The 13,295-nt window shown below is 33.7% G+C and overlaps 1 protein-coding gene across 1 annotated transcript; it reads right to left on the minus strand.

Annotated features, from left to right (window-relative positions):
* Positions 1-11,722: 11,722 nt before the first annotated feature.
* On the minus strand, positions 11,723-12,957 carry LOC125657547 (uncharacterized). The gene is made up of 2 exons (XM_048888192.2): positions 12,506-12,957; positions 11,723-12,251 (listed from the first exon to the last, which is right to left on the minus strand). Exons 1-2 carry the CDS (start codon positions 12,879-12,881, stop codon positions 11,833-11,835), a joined length of 795 nt encoding a protein of 264 aa, XP_048744149.1. The 5' UTR covers positions 12,882-12,957; the 3' UTR covers positions 11,723-11,832.
* Between the last annotated feature and the right edge of the window lie 338 nt (positions 12,958-13,295).

Genomic DNA, 13,295 nt, shown 5'->3' on the forward strand with positions numbered 1-13,295 from the left:
ACCGACGCGCTGTCGGCACTGAACATTGCGTTGGTGATGAAAGATGTAGAGCAAGAGTAAGAACGGGAAAACATGCATAATCAATGGATAGATTTATAGAACTATTGAATATAAAGTTTATCAATCAAAAGATTTGACCACAGTTAAATCCTTTATCTATTCTTCTTTTTCTAACTTTTTTTCTAAGTTTATGCTTATATATATAGATATAGATATAGATATATATATTGTTGGTTTCCACTTTCATCTCAAAAAATTTATAGGTTGAATAATTTTCTAATGATTTAGTATTCTGCTATGCATAAAATAAAGTGATTAGTTAGTAATCAAGTAAAATTTATATGATGAATCAATACATTTCTTCACTTTACTGTAAACAAAGACTGTTTCTGTGTTTTGGAATTTGTCTAGTATTAGTGTATAATAAATAACTTGATAAATAAGTCAATAAATAACCTCTTGTTGTAGTGATGACATTTGCAAAATCTGTGAGAATGGGAAAAAATGTGTTAGGGTCGGCAAAAATGTTTAGGGTAGGTAGGGAAAGTGGAAGCCAACAGAGTTTTGGCAGCAGTACACAGTTTTTTCTCTCAGTTTTTTTGCAGGACCACAATGGAAACTAGCTATATGCTAATTTGTGTCATCCTGGATAAATAAAGGCTATTATTACAGTGTGAAGTCTTTTTCGGGTCATATATGTTGTGGAAAGTCCAACATCTTCATCATACTTATACACTAATGATGCAGATGAATATTCTTGTATTTCTTTAAAACTTAAGTTTGAGTTTTCTTTTATTTGAGCAGTCGAAATTTGAGTAAAATCTCGTTTCGACATATGAAAATTTTCTTTGAGAAATCCAGGTGAGATTTCACGAAAGTGGTATCACTGGAAGACATTTACCATTACCTTGAATTCTGCTTCTGAATGATGTCCGTCTCAATCTATACACAGTGAAGCTGTTTGTTAAGAGTGGTGCAGAAGATACAGAGAGAGAATTCATTCTGCTGAAGCCCACCATCAGACCAGAAGATTTGACAACAGAAACTTAATGCCTGATATTTCTCCCCATGGATTGCCTTTGGAGCGACGCTACCTGTTCCACATGGTCCGTGACCCAAACAAGGATACCACTTGTCCAAATGTTGAAGAGTGATGATGGTGAAATTCTGTTGTTGATGATTTACAATACTCATTTTTCTTGTCCATAATTGATCACTATTTCAGAAATCAACTTAGCATTGTTTACATAGACATTAAAATGGTCACCAGTGGTATAGTCTTTGATTACATTTGATAAAATTCATTTGCATTGAATATTTAAGTCTTTGTTTTCTTTACAATGATGTTCCAACGATATTGATGTTATATAACGTTATCAAATGATTTATGACGTTATCTCAGGATCAATGCATATATTTCAAATCAGTATTACTATGGGTTAGGTGTAACGTTCAAGGTAAACTTTGGTATCAAAATAATCAGGAAGATGTGTGCTTTCAGAAAATAATAAAAACCCAGTTTTGAAAATATTGTCCCGAAGGTCCCTTTTCGCTTGACGCAACTCAATTTATTTTTTGTTCATTGATACACTGTTCTGAGATAAATTGTGGAATAATCTACCTATAAATATTAGAAATCTTTCTTCACTGTCATCATTTAAAATTGCTTTAAAAGATTGTATTCCTACAATATAATAAACTTTATGGTATAAAGGCAAGGGAAACATTTTGCATTGTCAACCTAGAAACAATGCAAGCAATCTAAATGCAGATCATAACGACTAGATAATGTGTGATCAACTACTGAAAATGTTTTTCATTTTTTTTTCTTCAAATGCCCTGAGCATTATTAATGTGCGATGATTTACAGAATATCTGTGAAACATATCACATAACGTTTCATAACGTCATAAAGGACGAAGACGTACGATCACTGTGCCGGACCCCTTCAGAAGGTGAATGGTACGTACGATCACTGAAATTAAATCATCAATATCTATCAATTACTATTTGAACTATTTCAGATATTTTTATTACGTTTTCGAAATTTGATAAATTTCCATCGTATATAAATTTCCAGGCATTTGCTATCTTCAGCATTATCTCAATCTTCAGTTCAAGCCTATAGGCATGCACGGGATATGCTCAGAACATGGAAACCCACCCTCTCCCTGCCTGTTTCAGTGGTAGATGTGTGCAATTTCATTGGTCATTTGTTTCTGAATAATTATTCACCTAGCAGCATAGCTTCTCATATATCAGCGATTAGTTATGTTCACAAAGTTCTGGATCTGCATGACCCAACTCAAGATTTTATTACAAAGAAGATTCTAAGAGGGGGTCAAGCTTCAGCTCCTACAAGAGACACACGTCTACCTATTACACCTAACATATTACGGCAATTACTTAATGCACTTGTTCATACTGTACCTCAATATTCCCTTCGAATTCTTCTCCGTGCCCTCTTTTTATTAGCTTTTCATGCATTCTTGAGATTAGGAGAAATTGCAGTAAAATCCTTGCAAAAGCCTTATCGGGTTCTCCAGCGCCCAGATGTCACTTTTGAATATAATGACTCGCAGTTGTCAGCAGTTCAAATAATTATGCAGGAATACAAAACCAACAAACACCATTCCCCTTTGGTTATCTCACTTCGGGCTATTCTTAACTCCCCATATTGTCCAGTCAATGCCCTGTTCGAATATTTGAGTTACTCTAAACATACAAGTGGTCCTTTATTTCAGACATTTGATTCTCTGCCAATTTCATATTCAAAAGTCTCAGCTCATTTAATAGCTGCAATTTTGGGCTTGATCTTAACAATTTTAAGGGCCATAGTTTTCGCATTGGTGCTGCTACCTATGTAGCCTCCCTGGGTTTCTCAGACAATCTCATTCAAAAGTTAGGAAGATGAAATTCTGATGCATTCCGTCGTTATATCCGTATAAACTCTTTTAGGTTTTAAGGATTTTCATGACAGGTCAGCATATGGCTGCTGTTCATGTTATCTCGATTGTTGATGCTGCAATTTTCACGCGTCAATTTGCAGGTGTGTTTCAATTTTCTGCTTCTTTTTATTAGGCAAATATGTAATGACAGGTCAGAAGTTGTCTGCTGTCATTTCTGTTCAAAAACCATTGTCATGTTTTGCATACATTATTGTTCTGGTTTCCGCACTTCAATTTGTTTTCATAACAGTTCAGAAGTTGTCTGCTGTTGATATTTGCATAACCAGAACTGTGTGTCTGCAATTTCTATTGTCTACAGGGTTGACCTTGCTGGCACTTCTTAAATTATTGCCACGTCAAGTGCACGCAGATTACATGATATCAATACCTTATGTGTGTACAGTTTTTGGGTTTTTTTGTTTGTTTGTTTGGTACTTGTCAAATCCTTTCTCATTATAATAATGCATATATATGCCTTGTTTCATTGCCCCTTCTTATGTGTGGTTTTATCTATCTACTTGCCAAGTGGTCTTTGGGTGGGGTTAATCGAATTCATTTTGCCTTGGATTCATGGCCTTGATTTGTTGTTGCTACCCACCCCTTTTTGTGCACAGGCAATATTTTTATGCTAGTCTTTTTACATATGTGTATGCAATAGGGGGTCATCTTGTTAGACCCCCTATCGGATGTTTTTATTTTGTGTATATATGATCTCTTTCTCAATGTTAATTTTATAGATGTATGTAACAGGGGGTCATCTAGTCATTTGCAGCATATGATCTTAATTTTTACTTGGTTTTAATGACCCCCTGTACTGTATATACTTTTCGTCATTTACTAAATAAATAACATTTTCTATTCTCAGACTTGTTCTGTTTTGCCTGCTTTGAACAAAATACGAGTACAATCCACTTGGCTAGTGCTTTTGAGCTAAGAATCATAATTTGCCATAAGGTCAATTTCTATCTGACGAGGCACAAAGAACAAGGTACATTAAGGCCCAAATTTCGCCACAAAATTAGGATAAATTTAAAATGTGGTTTCACTTGGTTTAATCATTATGATTATGCACTAGGTCATTGGCCCTGATGATACCTGTGGGAATTAGTGACGTGATATGTTCTGTGACGTCATTTTCCTTATCTCCGATTGACATGATTTACCGAAATCGCCGAAATTAGACGTTTTTTTATGCCTTTGAAACCATTTTTAAGATAGAGCACATGCAACAACCACAAAGATGTTTTGTGTACAAATTAATCATGTTGAAAGTCAGTAATGAGCAAAATTTCGACTTGGTTGGTAAATGAGCAGACTATTAAATTTAACGTTTAACCATTTCCCGCGTTCATCTGTAATACAAATTTCAACGTTGATGGTGTTAATATATACAAGTTTAATGAAAATGATATGCATATGTACAGCATATTAAATTTTATAAGACTTTACGTAGTTTGCATTGAAGAAGATAGTGTGTAATCAGAGAATTGGAATATTCGACACAGATATTTCCGATTCCAATTTTACTCTTTTTATGTTTGATATAGATAAGCAATGATATCAACGCAATTAATGTAACACATGGCAAAGTTCAATCACATAATCTTTTTTATCATAGATAGTTTATGATATGAATTATCCCTCTAAATTGGTGTGCATATACTGTGGCGGCTACAATGCGTATCTAAATACATGTCTAAGTTTGCCTTGCCAGTCATAATATTCTAACGTACATGTAGGCTAATTATAACTTATTGGCTATATTGCATGTGTAATTTCAAATGCTATTCTAATATTGTATTAAGGAATATGTCTGACACATCTAATGATTGTCCATCTGAATAAAAAACCCATATGTATGTTATTAAGTAAGAATTTTATTATGGCTTTGGCCTGGCTTTTAAAAAAAATGCACGTCTGCAACCGAATGCAATCTTTGTTTATAAAATAAAAAGTTTAATAATATCGAAAATGAAAGTGCGATAGCTTAATCGGTACCTTTATATCAGAGCATAATAGTGCGAGAGTTCGAATGCAAATTCGGTTATATTTTCCCCGTCAAAATTGAATTAGTATCAAGTCAAACATACAGGCTTTAAATATATACACTTGAAAATCAATTCATTACAATATATTGTTCATTATTTACATGCTGCAGTACCTGTAGTTTTATGACATGCATGTTTCCTATCAAAACACTTCCAACTTCATCGATCTGTCGTTTATATTACAAAGTTGTCGAACTCATTTAGGAAAGGTTGCTTCATGATATATGGTAATGAAATATTCGCATCTACCCTGCTATCAGAGTGAAAATGTTGGTAGTTGATAGATGAACGATGTAATCTCTAGATATCTAAATTATTACTCATTTGTAAGCTAAAAGATAGAGTATACGCTTGTATTGTGTGTTCCAAGAGGACAAAGCCCGATGAACCCCGATCATTACATGTAAAAAAAAAAAAAAATAGATAAAAAACATTTCTTAAGAAAACATTTTTAGTAGAAACGAACGACTCTGACTGCATTTGCAATCAATGTTTAAATTTTCGCAAGCATTCAGTACTACCATAAAGGGGGGGGGGGGGGGGGGTTAAATCAAAATTGGCATGTAAAGTGAAAAAAATTAGTGTCAAAAACTGATTAGATCTTACACCTTTCATTATTTTGACAATTGCTGGAAAATATAAATATCTTTGACTGACGGCATTATATATGCTGATGCACTGTCATATTGATTGACTTTGGTACTGTTAATAGACAGTCTCTGCTTCATTCATCATTAGAAACTGGCCGAAAAGGAATTGTTGAATGATTTATTAAACAGGGAAACCAAGGTTGTTTTCATATCTCCGACTAAATCGGCATGTATCAAAAGGTAGAAGGGAGGGGGGGGGGTCAAAAATGTACGATCCTCTCCCATGCGGACTTCGGACGTGGTTTGAGACAATGAATATGATTCAAACTTTTTTCCTTTGCGTAAATACTAATGCATTGAAAGATTTTTTATATAAAGATAATTGTCAGGAGCCTGTACATTTTTTTTTTTTCAAATAAAGAGTGTAAATAGATGCAAGGGTATATGCTAAAACATTGAATATAATACCGACAAGATTATTTTTTGTTAGGTTTTTCATGGTGTCAGTGTCAACTCTTGTGTAGAACTTATCACATTGTTTGTAAATCTTATCACATCCTATAAGGTTCACATTCGGTCCCCTTGTCGTGTGTTGAATTTTAAAAAAACTTTTCAAGTTCGTTTTATAATATTTATTTTCACATATATTCTGAATGAATTTCATGTTCTTTTTACTACATGTACAATCCAATGTAGAATTGGTTAGTGCGTGTTCCTTCGCTGACAACATTTAGTGCGCTCGAAAAAAAAAAAGAACAAAGTGTACAAGAATACAATTAAGGTAACCACGGGCTACATGCACGTATATATATGATATTCATTTAATTTAGATTAAAACAATGCAAATGTAAATACAATGTTAAAATTGAATTGAATGAATATATATGGGTTGCTCTACAATTCTTAGATACAATTACACTAATCGTGCTTGAAATCACAGCATCCGCCGCATCGAATCATCTACAATTGATTAAAACTTTCGGAAAAAATCAATTAAACTTTTCAAATAAAAATCATAATGCACATTTGTTTAAGAAAACTTTGAGCATATGGCAACATAAATTGGATTATTTTCATATTGAGTTCATGACATAGCTTTCTTGTTCATGGCGTCGCATAAGGTAACGTCAAAATGGCACAACGTTATCGTAAACTATACTGTATTTACATATGTATTATACGTAAGTAAAGCTTTTTACGAAGACATCATTGCCATTTTATGGAAGTATACACCATATGAAAGAATTTTGAGGAATATCATTTAATTTGGACGCGGGGCCAAATTTGGCCCCAAACGTACCTTGTCCTTTAACAATTGTGAAAAGTGGAAACTGAAAGCTTAAGTGGGATATTGCAAAGGATTTTGGACGAGACAACTTCCGGGTTTCATGTAGAACCAAGCAGTAGATCAAAGTACTGCGCATGTGCGGTTTTAACGGGAACCCTCTGGAATATGGGAGTTACTGGGTTAGCAATAACATCAAAGCTAGTGCATATTCCATTTGTTTCAGTACAAGTGATTTTGACCATATCAATCTGTGAAGCATCTAAATATATAACTATTTAATAACGTTCAGTCCATTTCATGCTAATGCAAATCAGTTTTAGACATAGATTGAGAATTTTGTGCACGTACGTGCATGCACGTGTTGGTGAGTAATTTGACCATATAGGTACATTACAAGTTTAAATATAAGACTACAAGAGAAGTTTCACAACAGTTCAATGAAAAACGAGAAATTAACAGTAACTCAAAACTACGAGGACTAAAATCAATGCACGAACATACACGCCCGTGTGAGTACGACACAGCATTTTTGTTTATGCTATTCAATAGACATTTGAACGATATACTTACTGTATGAATTTGATATCGATTGCTTCATCTATAAGAAAGTTATGGTGATTTCAAAATCGTCCAATCAGAATTTAGCGCACGTGCATGCGAGTGCGGGGAAGTGATTTTGACACCATCAATAACTGAAGAGGCCCAAAACATATCTGTAACCTAAATTTTAAAAATATTCATTTTAGCAATTTAGAAATGTTATAGACCAATACTTGAATTTAGATGTCAAAAATTACAATGTACGCGCATTCATGCACATGCGATTTAGATAATGGAATGTTTGTTGAGACCAATCAATAGGCATTTATATCATAAATCTACAGGATAAATTTGAATTCATTTGAATTCAAAAGTTATGACCATTTTAGTACCCGAAAAATGAAAGAAAAGATATGCACGTGCATACACGCGTACGCGAGTATGACTGATCATCAATGTTAATGTCATTCAATAGACATTTGATAGATATATTTACAGTATTATATAAATTTCATATTGTTTCCATCATTTATAAAAAAGTTATGGTGATTTGAAAATCGTCCAATCAGAATTTAGCACATGTGCATGCACGTGCTGGAAAGTAATTTTGACAATAGATTTGAGTTAAGAATATCAAGATACATGTATAACCTACATTTCAAAAGATTCTGTTGAAAAACAAAAAAATTATGTTCATTCAAAGAATTGAACATTCAAAAGACAATGCACGTGCGTGCGCATGCGCGTTTGGAATTTTTATTTTAGTTTACATCGGCCTGTAGATATCTGACATGTCTACCTATCCTGTAAATATCATTAGATTTCCTTTAACTTGAAAGTTATAGACGTTTTTTGTATTATCCAATCAAATTGAAGTACACAAGTATGCGCATGCAAAATTGTAATTTTGACCATGCTAAACAGTTAAAGGTCTCCAGTTATAAATACGATATAAATATCAAACGATTTTATTGAAAAATAAAAAAAAGTTAGACGCATTCCAAAGTTTGTAAACAAAAAATCCAATGCACGTGCATGCACATGAATGCATTTTCAGACAAAATGACATTCGTTCCGCACATCTACATTTGCTATACTATCATCCTAAAAATGTTTTATATTAATCCCTTGAGTAGTTTCTGAGAACACCGTGGACAAAAAAGAAAGATGGAATAAGAAGAAGAAACTGAGTAAAACTAATATGTTCCTAAACTTTGTTTGAACATAATTACTGTAGACATTTAAGGTATGAGATATGTGTTTCTAACATGAAGGTGAATCTATTGATCTTAAAGGGGCATTAGCTGTAAAAATCATGTCAACCATTTCCCCCTCAAAATCCCTCAATGGGAATAGGAATATATATTATTGACTAATAAAACATTTATTTTTTTCAACAAGAGAAACCTAATAAAACTACATTAGATAACCGCTTTTAGTGAAATGAAATATATAAGAAAAAATGGTCTTGCAAGACAATGATTATTTAATCACCAAAACCACATATTCATGCATGTAGCTGTTTCGAGATTTAAAAGTGTTTTATTTGATTAAGTACCGGTGTTCTTACTGAAATACATATATGAAGAATAGAGCAATTTTCATTGAATTACTTTGTTTGGACTAAATTGCAGATAATACACCATTAATTGTCCCTCTATGATGAAATTTTTGTATGAAGATAAAATAAGCAGTTACATGTACTATTTTCCATGAATATGTATTGTACCTTCAGAGGAGCTGTCTCCTGAATGAATATTTCAAATTAATCAGGACATTAATTTTTTCTCAAATCATACTAGTATACAATAATATTTTTTTCAATTACATTCATTCTACTTTTAGTTATCGTACTTAGACTCCAACTGCCCTTTCAAACCCGGAAATTCTTCGAAACCATGTTTCACTTTTAGACACATTTAATATCCCAGTCAATAGGTCGAATGAATATGAGTTACCGTACCTATATCTATACCGTACCTAAACATAGATACATTGCCGGATTCAGTAAGTGCTCTACCAAGCCCCTATCTTTGCTCCTCATGAAAATATTAACAACTGTGAAGGAGAAACTTCAAACTTACTGTGCGACTACATATGACAGAAGTGGTGTTAATCGAATGTGGATTCTAAATAATTCTGAAGAACTTTTAATAAACTTGAAATCGCAAAACTTTTCCCAAATCAATAACATCGAAACCTATGACTTTTCAACACTATACACCACCATTCCTCACGACAAATTAAAAACTAGACTTTTTGACATCAAAGACAGTTGCTTCTTCAACAAAAATGGAAAACAGAAATATTCCTACCTAGTGATCAGTCATCCAAAAAATTACTTTGTTAAACACCACTCTGATTCCACGCACAAGTGTTCTGAAGTTGAAAAAATATATGCTAGAGTTCCTCATTGACAATATCTTCGTGGTCTTTGATGATCAGGTCTTCCAACAGTCTGTTGGAATTCCCATGTGCACGAATTGTGCTCCTTTGTTAGCTGACCTGTTTCTATATTCATATGAAGCAGAATTTATTCAAAAACTTATATGTGAGAAGAAATCTCTTACAGTGACCTTCAATTCGACATTTAGATATGTCACAGACGTTTTGTCTATTAACCATGATAACTTTCATTCATTTGTCGATTAGATTTATCCCTGCGAACTCGAAATGAAAGACACCGCAGAGTTGTCCACTTCTGCTTCATACTTAGATATTTTATTGAAAGTAGACATTAACGGCAAACTGACAACTCAACTGAATGACAAACGGGATGATTTCAGCTTCTCCATCGTCAACTTCCCATATTTATGTAGCAATATTCCATTATCACCTGCATATGATGTTTATATCTCTCAACTGATTCGATACGCAAGAGCTTGTTCTGCGTATAGTCAGTTTTTAAATCGAGGCAAGCTACTGACAAACAAGTTGATGGTACAGGGGTTTCAACAGCCTCGATTGAAGTCAACATTTCGCAAATTCTATGGTCGTTATAACGATCTAGTTCGTCAATACAACCTATCATTGGGTCAACTACTGTCTGACATGTTTCATACCGATTGTTAGGCCGTTCTTTGCACACTGATTTTGACTACGGATAACTCCGTTTACCTGATCGGGATATAGGGCTCACAGGGGATGCTTCCTCCTCCTAGGCACCTTATCCGACCTCTGGTGTATCCAGGGGTCCGTGTTTACCCAACTATCTACAGTAAAACTCTGATATAGCGAATTTCTACGGACATTCTATAAAAATTCGTTATAAGCGTAATTCGCTATACGTTTATAGCGAATTCATAATTCAAATATAATGAATTCGTTATAAAACTGATTTGTTCTACATGTATATCAGTTGTACAAAAAAGCGGCAATTGATATTCTTGCGTTTGTATTGTCTCTAAGAGAACTTAAGCCTATATAATTTCGAGAAGAAATATTTTTATACACAAATATACACATTATTTATATATAATAATTTATCTTGATTGATTATTAAGTCACGCAAGAACATGTCGAGAGAAAATGTTAACAAAAGTATGCGCAATACATACATGTACAGTCTATTGCAGTTGTCATTTACTTGTTCCTTTAAACAAATAAAGGAGTGTACGATAAAATAAATGCAATCAAATTTCAAATTTGCTTAACGAGAATAGTAAACAATACCGACAATATATTTGCTACACGTATGTGTAAGTATTGTTTTGCGTTAGCAACCTTTTTTGAAAAAATACAAACAGAAATTTCGTAATAACTGTGGATCCTTTATGGCAATGGAAACCCATTTTTAAAAATCGCAAGTTTGAAATGAAAAAAAGATATTCGTTATAAAAGATGATTTTTACGTTCATTTTTAATTCAAGGGGAATAGGAATTTACTTCGTTATATCCGTAAATTCGCTATATCCGTGTTCGTTATAAACGCAGATTTTTATATAGAATATATAAAGAATTTGCCGGTGAAATCGTTTTCACTTCGCTATATCCATAATTTCGCTATATCCGTGTTCGCTATATTCGAGTTTTACTGTACTTTGTATTGCTTATAGGAGTTATGAGATTGATCACTGTTCGTTATCTTCACCTTTCATGTATATGTAAACATGAACTCTGCAATGCATTTTCTATCTATATCTGGGGTATCATCAAACAAAACTTGCAGCCTACAACGTTGCCATGTTATAACGGTGTGTTTATCTTTTATTAAGACTAATGTGTCATAATATGATGAAACACTGTGAAATGCAAGTCCACCAACTCGGACATGAAATCAACAGATACAATCTTGACAGTCAAAGTAAGAAATATCGATACATTTTATTGTGTTTCTAAGAATGTAATCCAATTTAAACATTTACTGCCATCGTTATATACGTCAGTGAATCTGTTGGCATTTTAAGATTTCGTTGACATTATTGAAGTTTCCATCCACTAAATGAAGTTCGATAATGTGTAAAGGATGACTTGATATCTCCAACAACACTATACGCGGGGTTTGTACGGACGTAGATCACGGCATTTTGATTGAGCTCCTTCACCACGAGACTAGTCGTTTGGATCCAATCATCAGTAGTTTGACTGTTGGTTAACATAGTCCCTAGAACACCATCATTGGCGACAAGCTGGGTGTAAACGTATCCACGAGGGGAACAAGTAATTGTCCAAGAGAAGACATATACCCCTGAGGAGGGAACGCTGAAAGTGCCACTAAAGTGATTATAGCCGTTACCCAGGTTGGTAACTGGTACGTCAAAAATAATTGTGTGATGGGGACCAGGATTTGGCTCGTTATGGCTCATGTAAGCGTAGAACGCCACAACACCAGATGAAACTAAGTAGAAAAAGATTAGAAGACATTACTGAAAACTTTCTTCACCTTCAAGTTCTGACTTTGAATTACAATAGTATCAATGTTACCTCTTATAGTATCAATATTACCTCTTACAATATCAATATTACCTCTTAGAGTATCAATATTACCTCTTACAATATCAATATTACCTCTTATAGTATCAATATTACCTCTTACAATATCAATATTACCTCTTATAGTATCAATATTACCTCTTATAGTATCAATATTACCTCTTAGAGAAGCCGATTCATGCACTTGTTTTGCCTGATGGACTTCTCTCGCCTTAACATTGGTCGTGTTGTTATCCTGAAAAGGTGATGCTTCTTGGGATAGGATTTCTTCTTTGGGCCAGTTAACGCTTTCGGGTTTAGAATTAAGATTTTCCAGTGTGTCCAACTTTCTTTTCATATCCAGTATTTCGTCCTCAGATTTGGCCAGTCGAGTCCTCAGGTCTTGATTTTCACGTTCCTGGCTGTTTACCTTTTCTGTAAGAGAATGGAGCATGTCAGTGATTTTTCGAAGTTCATGATGATCCTCAGCACAGGTATTAGCGTATATGGGATAACAATACAAATTCAAAATGAAAACTATCCACAGTTTAAACATTGTGTAATGTTAGACAACTGAATTATGTGCTTTCTTATCAGTTTTTCCATATGGCATGACCTATAATATTATATCATGTATGTCAGTATTCACCGAGTGAGATTCATATATAGACAAGAAATATGTAATGCTTGGTGCTTAATGTCAAAATGCACACATTACTTATTTACATTTCCAGTATTTTTGGCTTTGATATCTTTATAATTTGTAATGGTATACATTTCCTCATGAACGCGTTGTAGTCGTATGAAATTCAGATAACTTTAACGCCCTTGAATTCTTACAGGAATGAAGGAATAATGTAAATATAAGAAATAAACTTCATTTTTGATGATTTAATACGTGAGGGTATGAAATAACACCCTTCCCACTGGTGTAACATTGAATAGTGGCCCGTTGAAAAACGACCCCAGG

The sequence above is a fragment of the Ostrea edulis genome, chromosome 1 (genome assembly GCF_947568905.1).
Source record: "Ostrea edulis chromosome 1, xbOstEdul1.1, whole genome shotgun sequence".
NCBI lineage: Eukaryota > Metazoa > Mollusca > Bivalvia > Ostreida > Ostreidae > Ostrea > Ostrea edulis.